The sequence below is a fragment of the Nuphar pumila genome, chromosome 17 (genome assembly GCF_984573655.1).
Source record: "Nuphar pumila chromosome 17, dmNupPumi1.hap1.1, whole genome shotgun sequence".
NCBI classification, from domain to species: domain Eukaryota; kingdom Viridiplantae; phylum Streptophyta; class Magnoliopsida; order Nymphaeales; family Nymphaeaceae; genus Nuphar; species Nuphar pumila.
Window position 1 is genome coordinate 29,386,926 of NC_143265.1, and position 11,726 is coordinate 29,398,651.

General features: G+C 38.3%; 2 protein-coding genes across 2 annotated transcripts; both read left to right on the top strand.

Moving 5' to 3' along the window:
- The first annotated feature begins 6,402 nt into the window (after window positions 1-6,402).
- On the top strand, window positions 6,403-10,675 carry LOC149811844 (FAD-dependent oxidoreductase family protein). The gene is made up of 6 exons (XM_089992741.1): window positions 6,403-6,732; window positions 6,968-7,099; window positions 7,193-7,492; window positions 7,798-7,856; window positions 7,971-8,839; window positions 8,917-10,675. The coding sequence occupies exon 6, from the start codon at window positions 9,132-9,134 to the stop codon at window positions 10,548-10,550; it is 1,419 nt and encodes a 472-aa protein (XP_089848867.1). The 5' UTR covers window positions 6,403-6,732; window positions 6,968-7,099; window positions 7,193-7,492; window positions 7,798-7,856; window positions 7,971-8,839; window positions 8,917-9,131; the 3' UTR covers window positions 10,551-10,675.
- LOC149811845 (cullin-4-like) lies at window positions 6,637-7,863 on the top strand. Its single transcript, XM_089992933.1, has 5 exons — window positions 6,637-6,770; window positions 6,826-6,877; window positions 6,968-7,099; window positions 7,193-7,330; window positions 7,822-7,863. The coding sequence occupies exons 1-5, from the start codon at window positions 6,637-6,639 to the stop codon at window positions 7,861-7,863; spliced, it is 498 nt and encodes a 165-aa protein (XP_089849059.1).
- Window positions 10,676-11,726: the final 1,051 nt, after the last annotated feature.

Sequence of the window (11,726 nt, forward strand, 5' to 3'; positions counted from 1 at the left end):
CATGACTCATTGTGCTGGAAAGATAAACCCCCGGGTTGGCTCCCATTTTTCGGCTGATCACATGTAAATTCTTATTTTATTAATAGATTTTGGAGCACTGTCTCCAATGTTTCCTCTAAAAACAGTTATTTTATTTTTGTTTTCATAGGAGTTTCTACATCATGCGACATTTTGCTAAATATCAAGTGTTGTGATTTTTTTTATTGTATTTACTGAATTGATTGTCATATAAATGTATCCTATCCTAAATGTTATAAAAGCAGAAGCAAGGGTAATAAGTACAAAAAATTAGATGCTTTATAACTTTTTCTTAATTGACATTCTTGTCATGTGAATTGGGGATGTTATTAAAATTCGTATGGCTTTTCTAACGTTTTTATTAGAAAAAAGTGTCACTGACATGGAACATTTTAATTTTTTTCAAAACTTAATAAGTTACTATCTATATAACTCCTCTCTCTCTCTAACGTTCTTATTAATTGCCAATTTTGCATGGCCACTATGCTAAAACGGTAATGACTAATGTTCTTATTAATTGCACATTTTGCATGGCCAATGCGATGAAAATGTGAAGGCTTACCTTTTCATTTTTTGGCTATTAAATAAATTTATACGACATGCAATTTTAATTAAAATATTACAAATAAATGAGAAAGTGGCTATTATGAATGGCAGTTGTCAGTTTCTACCTATGTCACACGGACTCGGCTAGGGAGGCGCCGCACCCGAGTCGACACAGGTGCGGCTTCGGACACGACCCGGACTCGGTCAACGCCGAGTCGGACTCGGTCAACGAGTCAATGCCGAGTCCGTCCTTGTTTTGGACTCGGGCAACGTTGACTGAGTCCAAAAATATCCATTTTAGGGCAAAAAACACAAAAAAAATGATCTTTTTATATATATTTTTAAAATATATATATATAGCATGAGTCTCAAACATAAGCCCCAGAAAAAAAAAATTCCAGGGGGCGCTGCCCCCTTATGGCCCCCGCCCAGCGGGACCCGCGCCGGGGGGAGCCCCCGGACCCCCCTTTCTGCAAGGGCAAAAGTACAATTTGCAAAGTTTGTAAAAACACTCATGCTGGTGCCAAACTTTAGAGGACAATATCCACATATATGCACACACTGGATATATTATTATATATATATATTTTAAAAAATATCTATATATATAGCCAAGTCCCCGTGTCCAAAATTTTTAAAATTGCGCCGCACCTGTGTCACACCCGCACCCATGTGACATAGGTTTCTACTGAGTTATAGTCTATAAATAGAGAATTCATAAAAAGATCCAACCCATCCGAAATCAAGCATAGCTTCATAGCATGCCCTATCAATTTTACATTTCAACATCTCCATTGCTTTCTATGGTGGATCATATACCTCTCAATTCATAAATGGTACCCTCAATGGCATGCATTTTTTTTAACATTTTTTCTTATGCAAGCCTAGCACTTTGGGCTATAGTGGATCGAGTAGAGTCCAATATATGGGAGCTTGAGCATAAGAGTGAATATTTTTACCCCTAGGGATTTTGTAATTAGCTTGTGGGTTTAGGTTTCTCTGTCATTATGACTCAGTTTTTGGATACAAGGCTGAGACCTATTCTGCTCATGATGATTTGCTGGTAGGCTGCTGCTGATGTTCTATGAAGCAAATCGGAGGAAAAAAGAAAACCCTTGAATCCATTTTTTCAAACTTAAATCGTTTAGTTAATGCTGCAGAAATTGTCTAGATCTGCCTAATCAAAAGAAACAAGAAAAGGAATTGTCTAGATTTTAGCTTTGTTAATATATATATATATATATATATATATATATATATATATATATGTGTGTGTGTGTGTGTGTGTGTGTGTGTGTGTGTGTGTGTGTGTATTATATATACTCAAGTAAACTATTGGTTGACTTGGGGGCCTGGCTGCTGGTCGAACGGCTAGATTGTTTCCTCCCTTTCTCTTTTTTAATCGCTATCTTCTCCATCTTGTTCTCTATATAAAGGGTGAGTGTGTGCCTTTGTTGGTGAGAGAGTGATGAGTAGTTTTAGGGTTTTGTGTGATTTGAGTGTTTGTAGTGAGGATTAAATATAATTTTATTTTGAATTTTTTATGTTCATTATTAATGAAGGTATTCATTCACATTCTATGTATTCTCCATTTTAGTTCTCATGTTTTTTGTCCAAATGTATTATGTTCTTGTGATTCATACTCATTGAGATATGTGCCATTTCGTGACATGGTATAAAAGCGAGGCATCATGGTCTTGGAAAAGATTCGTATTTATGAATGGTATAGATTCAAGGATTTCACATTCTGATATCTATTTTTGTCTTTCTATCTTTATATATATGGTAGGTGGATTTTTTTAAAAGGGTTATATTATAACTAAATGTTTTTCTTTTGAAATTAGAATATGTGGAGATTGTTGTCTTTTGATATATGAAATATATGTTTTGGATCATAAATATATAGTGAAAAATTATATTTTGCAAAAAAAAAAATGTGGTTTCTTAAAATCTTATGTGTTCATGTTTTGAAAAATATTAAATTTCATCTCCCTAACGTATATGTATACATAGACTATCTTTGGAATGTTTAATATATTGTGATGTTCCTTTAGGTAATTTTTTAATTATGTGACCAAGCATGAATTGTTAATGATATATTGTGTGAACTACTTTAACATAGATGTTTTTCTATGCTCTCATAAGGTTTTTTTATTAGAGATTTTGTATTTGTGGCATTGTGATAAAATTTCTTGTATGATATATGTGGGTTCATGATTAGAGATAATCTATATGTAGATCTTTATGAATCTCTACATGTTTGCCTTCATTTGTCAAATAGTAGACCTATGATTTAGATTTATCTTCTTAAAAGCTACTATTCTTGTCTTATAGTAGACCACAAATTTCATCTCCTCCGTGTTGATTGCTTAATATCCTTGTTCATTATTTGCTTGTTCAAGTTTATGAAAAATAGTCATGAGACATCGTGTATGGCATATGAATGTATCAAATTGACATATTGTTGTGCATATGAGTGCACTATATTCATTCTAAGTTATTGTGTACCTTTATTGAATTTGATTTGATTTGAAACCTTGTTGTTTTCAAATCGGATCCTTTTTATGAACTTACCTATTTGTAAATTGATTTTTGTGAGTATGTATTGCCTTTTTATGGCATTTGGATTGTTTATCACTGAATTTTATATAATGTATTTTTTTTTGCCTTGTTGTTATTGGGTCAGGGTTAGCCATTGAGGTGAGTTATGTGTGCACCTCATGTCATCCTATTAATTTAGATTCTCAAGTTTATGAGTCACGTGTTGTCATTTGCCTTGGGTCCGAATGATGTATGATTGACCTTTGAACTCATTGTTGTTGAAAATCCGAGTTGGTCGTTAGGATGAGTTGTGTGTGCACCTCATGTCATCTTGTCAGGTGATTGACGTCGGTTTCTATGAGTGTGTTTTAACACTCATTTGTTTATTTGACCATTGGATGCTTGATATCTTGTGATGATAATTATGTTTTTGAAACTATTGAGTTTCAAAAGAATGTTAAAATCATTATACTTATATTGATGGCATTAGTTTGTTTTTCATTACAAGCTCTCTTACTTCTTGTGTTCCCTACTGTTATGCCTCGTATTTAAGTGTCATTATATGTAGACAAAAGATGTTTATTCACACTTTTGTGTATGTGTTTAGCCCATGAGTGTCATTGTGATTATATTCTTGTTCTATTAGCTGATACACTCATTTTGAGTGTCATTATATGTAGACAATAGATGTTTATTCACACTTTTGTGTGTTTGTTTAGCCTATAAGTGACATTGAGATTATACTATTGCTCTAGTCACTAATACACTTATTTTAATTGTTATTTTATGTTGACAAGAGATATTGTTCTTCAATATGGTGAGTTATGTGCACCCATTGTACTCTTGATCTAGTTGCTGATACATTTATTTTAAATGTCATTATATGTAGACAAGATATGTTGTTTTTAGCCCTTTAGTGGCATTATAATTATGCTCTTGTTCTAGTCACTGTTACAATTGATTTTTTATTATTGGAGGTCTAGTGAGGTGATCGCTTGTGTGGTCAAACTAGTGTTAAGATTTGCAAAATTCATTCATTGTGTATGAGATTTTTAAAATCTCTTCGTATTTTTTCTAAACTCATTTGCTCCTATATGAGAAATGGTTATTGAAATAGTTTCATGAATTTTGCATTGTATATGCTTTAGTTGCATGATTGATTGTCTAGCGTGATTTGCATTAATACTTTTCTAAGCATATGTTAATGAAATATTTTTCATTTTTGCTTGTAACTCCTTTGAGAGTTGTTGATATGTATCTCCATTAGGGAGATTCTTTGATCTAAGCATTTTTTTGACATTTGTGGGATTTTAAATCTCTTCATATTTCTTAAAAGAATTTTCATTATTATCTGTTAGTATTGGTCAATAAGTGATTGTTTCATTGGTTCTAAATTATTGCATGGTTCATTCATATATGCATTAGTTGTGTGTTTAAATATTGCTTCTAATTGATCCATGTTTATTTATATCTTCCGTTGTGTAAAAATGATTTGTTATTTATATTCATTTATAAGTTGTTTCTTCATTGTATTGATAATGTTGAAAATCCTTGCCTATTATGCATTAATGTGCCTTTTGTGATAGATGTATGTGTGCATGAATGATTAAAGTGATAAATGACTATCGTGTTTGAAATTAATGATTTCTCAAATTTAATTCTTATTTTAAATGATTTTAAAAAAATGTTAAATTGACTTATTAAATATCTTTTATATATTGTACGTTTGTGTTCTTGGCCATCATCTCTCCATTATATATATATATATATATATATATATATATATATAGTTATTTTTTTTTCGATTGCTCTTGTTTTACTCTCTTTACAGGTTCTTAAAATATTGGAGACATTGATACTTCTAAAGATATTTCGAGCTTATCAAGGAAGATCTAGAAGCCCCTTCAAGAATTTGTATTATGAAGAACATGTTGATATCTTATGTAATAAGATTTCTTTTGCAAACTTACGGTAAGTTTGAGTGGGGGTGGTAAGATATGTATATATATATATAATATTATATATGGATGTATGTATGCATGTATTTATATAATATATATATATTTTTGTATATATATATATATATTATATACTCAAGTCAACTATTGGTTGACTTGGGGGACTGGCTGTTGGACTAGGTCCAACGGCTAGATTGGTTCCTCCTTTCTCTTCTTTAATCTCTCTCTTCTCCCTCTTGTTCTCTATATAAAGGTTGAGGGCGATGGGTAGTTTTAGGGTTTTGTATGATTTGAGTGTTTGTAGTGAGGATTAAATGTAATTTTCTTTTGTATTTTTTATGTTCATTATTAATGAGGATATTCATTCACGTTCTATGTGTTCCATTTTAGTTCTCATGTTTTTTGTCAAAATGTATTATGTTCTTGTGATTCATTATAGAGTGCATTGGGATCCGTGCCATTTCGTGACAAGCTTTTGTATACAAAAACTCTGTCAGAATGCTGGCTCCTTGATGGAGCTCTTCCATTATATTTGTGGCATCTTTTGCTGATTTTGCTAATGCTTCAGCAGTTGTTTGACTTCATATTAGATCTGCCATTTGATTTTTCTGTATCTTTATCAGGGCTGGAGTCTTGCATTTGTATCTATTTTGCCCTTTCTCAATTCAAAAGAAATTTATATTTGTAGATCATTTTAACTATTCCAGAACAAATGAAAATGTTACTTGTATTAATTGCTGAGAGCTAGTATGGGTGCTTGTTACTTGATCAATGTCTTGGCATGTAAAGATTGCATTTTCCAAATTTAGAATATAAATTTAGTAAAAAATCATCCTTCTACTCATCTACTGTTTCACAAAGAACTGCCAATCGAGGTGGTGCCAAGCATGCCCCAAAATCTCAGCCCTTGCATCTGAAGGCCAAGACCAGGAGGGTGCCTACAAAGAAAGGGTATGTAGAGAAGTTCTTTCCGAAGCTTTTGGGAAGTAATGTTACTGGATTGCTGCATCATTGAGCTGTGATAAGCTAAGGTTTCCCTTTGTATGGTGGATCTTCTTGTTGTGGCCCCAAAGTGCTGCTGACTAGTCAAGGGTAACTAGGGTGCTTTCTGGGTTTTATTAACCCTGGAATCTGCTGGCTGATCTCTCTCTCTCTCAAGCCAAAGAACTGTCAATTAAGAAGGTGATCTTTCTAGTTTCCTAGAGATACTATTTGTCCTTGTAACTAGGTGAGTTTTTTGGTGTACAATAGTTGTGTTTTGTCCTTCTCGACTGTAGAAGGTAAACGAAGAGGCCTGTCATCAAAGAGTGGCAAATCTATAATGCAAGGGTCCATGTTATGTCCAATGGATAATTTGTTGTGGAGGTTGTCTAATATTTCACAAAGATAATGTACTGAAATAACTACAAAAGTATCTCTTGATAACTACGAGTTACATGACTTAAATCTGGTTTGTGATTCCACAGGAGCATCACTGTTACATTCTCTCATTTAGTTCTTTCAGGAAAGAAACTATGCTGCAACCACCTAACATTTCACACTATGTTTTTAACCTGTTTTGCTTTCTCAGAACATGGAGTTGTCCAGAGAAATAAATCAAGCAGTCATCTCAGGCCAGAACAAAGCTTCCATCAGTGATAGAACTGAATGTCTATGTCCTGACGACTGGGTAGGTTATATTTCGTTTGCTTTTAGAATTGTGACCAAGTAAGCCCCTTGATTATCATCTGATGTTCTTTCCATATTTCATGTGTTTTGCCAGATACTGGCCAACTTATCCTCCAATGGATATTCGGCTTCCTATTGAATTAAATGTTTCACGTAATATTGCAGGTTTATGAAACATGATATGCATTCTTGAGTCTTGACTGCATTGAGCTTGTTTTCACATTGTTTTTGAATAGGACATCTTCAAGGAGTTCTATCTAAGTAAATATAGTGGTTGGCGATTCATGTGGCAAAATTCTTTGGGCCACTGTGTATTGAAGGCAGAGTTTCCGAAAGGTAAAAAGGAGTTGGCTGTATTCCTCTTTCAGGTGGGCATTAGGAGCTTTGAATTTCACCTGGAACTTTCATTTAGCTAATAAATAATTCAGTTTATTCAAGACTGTGGTTCATGTTCTCAACAGACGGTTGTATTGATGCTATTCAATAATACACAAAAGCTTAGTTTTCAAAGTATCAAGGACTCCGCTGGGATTGAGGATAAAGAGCTGAGAAGAACGCTGCAGTTGCTTGCCTGTAGGAAAGTTTGTGTCCTACGGAAGGTGCACGAAAGCAGAATTTTCTGAGGCTGCTATGTATGTTGTTGTGCAGGAGTCTTAGGTATGTTTAACTTGATTTTGCTGTTACCAAGTGGAAGAGATGTGGAGGATGAAGATTCTTTCGTATGCAATGAAGAAAACAATTTACCGCTTTACTGCATAAAGGTATGCTTCCATTTCTCTATTCATGCGTGAATTTAAAAAGGGGGCTAAGGTGTGTTTAGGATAGGTGAATGCCATTCAAATTAAAGAGACAGTGGAGGAGAATACAATCACCACAGAGAGAGCCTTTCAGGATCACCAATATCAGGTTGCCTTTTGTCCATTATCATTGACATGTCTCAGAAATGTTGTGATTCATAAATTGAGACTTGTGGGATATTGTTTCTCAACTCTATAGATGTGATTAGTTATGTGCTTAAGCTTAGGTATGCTGTTGTGCTGAAACTGCTGTTTGTATGGTTAACCAGTGATACACTATGGTTGGTGAGCAGGTTGATGCAGCTTTCGTGCGGATAATGAAAACAAGGTACTGAGCTCTTTCAGCAGTTTATGTAGGCTTGTCTGCAAAGTCTCCATCCTATGTTCGACCCCATGTTTTATGTTTTCAGAGAGTATTAAACCACATATTGTTGGCTGGCAGCTCAAGTTCCCAATAAAACCTGCAGACTTGAAGAAAAGGATCGCAAGCCTTATTGATCGTGAGTACTTGTAGCGAGACAGGATCAATCTGCAGATATATAACTACTTGGCTTGATACATTTTCATTAGTTCAGAGACTTGTAAATGACTCGACTCACAGAATATGTGTAGAGGTCTAATTCTCAAATTACTAGGCCACAATGCTAATGGTACTAGATTACCTAGTCTCGGCATGTACAGTAGTAAGTTGAGCTGCGACCACACTGTAAAGTATTGTTTTTTCCTTTTTTGCTCTTTTTGTTGTGAGTAGCTGACAGTGACGATCTATGGGGAAAGAAATTCCACTGCCCATATGACTTGTTTCTGTCACATGAAAATTTTACACAATGAACTTGGAACAAGAGGGGCCTCGTGATTATTGATCGTAGAAATCAGAGACTCGGTTGAATCCATAGTTACATAAGTGGATGCATGAAGCCAGTGCTTAGGAAATATGTAAAGCATGAAGGGTTTAAGAAGCACGAGTGAGGAAATATGTAAAGCATGAAGGGTTTAAGAAGCACGAGTGAGTAAGAAGCAATTAAAAAGTAGGATGAAATTAAATTTGTTCTTCCACTTAAATGCAAATTTTAAACTTTTTTTTTTGATAGGCGACTTTTAACCTTTTTATTCAAAATATCGACATGCATTTTTAATATTAAGAAAGTGCAATTTTCATAACCCAAAAAAAAGGCATTTGATTTCTGATGTTTTGAAAGCGTAAAAGAATAAGACGGTTGGCAATCATGGCTTCATACTTTCCAAGGGAGCTCACCAAGGCATTCAGAAGCTTCTGATGGCTATGCTTGAACCAATGAAATGACACCTAAGGTGCTCGGTGGGGATTCGAACATTCGTGTTTCATCTTCAATTTATCAACGTGACTCTTTCTTGGTTCTTTGTTTCAGCAAAAGAACGATTGAGATCGAACGGCAAATACAATTTCACCGTGCTCTAAGCGTCCCAAAATCAAGGGGGGAAACCAGTAAGCTAGTTGCAGAGAGAGAGAGAAGGTTCGGCTCGGCTCTCATTTTTTCCCATTTTAAATTTTCTCTTTTTCTTCTTCCCTATCACTACGAAGGGAACGATCAATTATTAAAAAAAGTAAAATAAAATAAAACAAATGGCAGCAGCAGGCACATTCCTTCTCCCATCATCATCATCATCATCGTTGTCGCTCATCTTTTCTAGTTGCAAGCGTTGCTGCATCGCCCATTACCCGCTGCAACTTTTCCCTTTCCGTCACGCCCATCCGCGACCCTTTACTGCCACCGCAACATCATCATCATCATCAGGCATGGAGAAGGCTCCGCAGCAAGCGACGGCGACTCCATCCGCAACCACAGGTGACGATGGTCGGAGTCGGACCACAAAAAGGGTCGTGGTGTGCGGAGGTGGGGTGGTGGGCGTGTGCACCGCCTACTTCCTCGCCCACAAGGGAGGAGGCGCCACATCCGTCACAATCGTCGAGAAGTCATCCGTGGCCTGTGCCGCCTCCGGCAAGGCCGGTGGCTTCCTGGCACTCGACTGGTGCGACGCTTCCCCTCTCTCAGAACTCGCCCGCACCAGCTTCCAGCTCCACCGAACCCTTGCTCGGGAGCTCGACGGTCACCACGCCTACGGATACCGTCCCTTGGACACCCTTTCCCTCTCCTTCCAACAACGGCAGCGCCAGCCACCAGCATCTAGGTCGGACGCCAGAGGAAGTGGCGGCACTGGTCTCCCTTCTTGGGTCGACGGTCGGTTCTCCGGAACCCCTAAAACCATAGGGACGACGGAAACCACCGCTCAGGTTCATCCCCAATTGTTCACGCGAACCCTCCTGTCCAAGGCCATGGAAGAGTACGGGGTCAAGCTGGTGATCGGAGAGGTGGAGGGCGTGGGGATCGCTGAGGGCAGGGCTGTCTCGATCGCAGTCAAGAATGGTGGTCATGCTTCTGACGGTGGTAGCACCACCATCGATGCGGACGCGGTGGTCCTGACGCTGGGACCCTGGTCGTCCAAGCTCGGGCTGATATCGTCTCTGTTCAGGGTGTACGGGATCAAGGCGCACAGCATCGTGCTGAGGCCCGAGAAGCCCGAGGAGATCACCCCTCACGCCCTCTTCCTCAGCTACACCACCTCCCACGGGAAATGCCTCGACCCGGAGTTGTACCCTCGGCCCAACGGCGAGGTTTACATATGCGGCATGTCGGAAGACGACGCCCTGGTGCCGGACGGTCCGGACCAGGTGGAGCCGAGGGCGGAATCGATCGAGATGCTGAAGGGGATCGCTGAGACGGTGTCGAGCCGGTTGGGTGGCGGGTCCGCCCATGTGGAAGCAGAGCAGGCCTGCTTCTTGCCGTGTACTCCGGATGGTCAGCCGGTGATGGGGAAGATGCCTGACGTTGAGGGGTTGTATGTGGCGACGGGGCACAACTGCTGGGGCATACTCAACGGGCCTGCCACCGGTGCTGCCATGGCAGAGCTCATCTTGGACGGCCGCTCCGCCATCGTTGATCTCGAGCCTTTTAGCCCGAGTAGGTTCCTTAGACGTCGGTGATGACTGACTTGGTTCTTCGCCTCCTTGCTGCTGCCTATTCCGCCATTGCTGTAAGTCTTTATCTTGCTTCAGAAACTCCTGTTTCAGTCTCCTCTTTTCTTGAATAAATTAAACATCTTTCTCTCTCTCTCTCTCTATACCCTGTTTTTGGATGCGTGCCAATGAATCTGTGTCCCTTAGAAGAAACTATTGCGCCTTGCCTACTCATTTCCTTTGATTTAACGGGCTACGGCTGATTCTTGTTTCTGGGATACGGTTGACACCAAAACTGCGAGCTAACCATCTTCAGTGGTCATTTGGGGAAAAGGGTTTATGCTTCCAGAGATTAACAGAAAAAATCAAGAATTGCTGATTATAAAAAAATTGGTCTATGAATTACAATCAAACTAGACCTAATTGCGAATGAAAATAAAATGTGGGTTGAGATATCAGTTCTCCAAAAGTACAAGGATCGCCCCCATCCTGAATTTGAATTAGTAAGATTCAGCTGCTTTTGTAACCTAAAGATAGACCCGGGATGCTAGTTGATAAGAGTCTGGGCTTGACCTTCTCTCTCTTTTCCTTTTTTGGGTTTGCTGGTATCGGCACTTGCACTTCCATAAAAGAGACGTTTGCTGGTGAAATAGACCGTGCTCAATCCCATAATTGTTTTCTAGAGTTGCCTTCATCTTGGCCTGGGACTGATCACTTTCACTTCCACTAGCTACAATTGAACACAAACTATTAAACAAGAAATGCAATTTCTGAGTGGATCTGAATAGGTAAAAGATACACACACTCCAATTTTTAAAGAGGCCCTTGACCAACTGCTCCTCACGAGGGAAGAAAGGCACCAAGTAGATGTCAAGAGCTTCTTTTGTTCCTTCATCGAGAAAAAAATAAATAAAAGAGAGGCTCTTGACCTCTGCTTCGTGCCTTTCCTCCACCCTTGGGGCCTAGTTGCTTAAGGTGAGAATTAGGACGTCCCCAAGGTAAGGTCCCCTTGGAATTAAACTACCATAGGGGCAGTTATTGAGCAACAGTGTAGGGGCTGGTCCCATCTTCTGGAGTTTTCCACTATTAGGGCGGATCTTGGTGGGTTTCTCGCCATTAAAAAAAGAACAAAAAATTTCAAGAAACATAATTTGCTGAACAAGGGGTTGTGAAAAATGCATCGTTTGGGATAAAAAATGTGGC

Bases quoted from the DNA above. Each gene is read 5' to 3' on its own strand.
- LOC149811845 (XM_089992933.1), top strand. From the start codon at position 6,637: ATGGAGTTGTCCAGAGAAATAAATCAAGCAGTCATCTCAGGCCAGAAC. The intron at 7,100-7,192 runs GTGGGCATTAGG...TGTTCTCAACAG, and splicing joins TGGCTGTATTCCTCTTTCAG to ACGGTTGTATTGATGCTATT. The intron at 7,331-7,821 runs GTGCACGAAAGC...GTTGGTGAGCAG, and splicing joins AAGTTTGTGTCCTACGGAAG to GTTGATGCAGCTTTCGTGCG.
- LOC149811844 (XM_089992741.1), top strand. From the start codon at position 9,132: ATGGCAGCAGCAGGCACATTCCTTCTCCCATCATCATCATCATCATCG.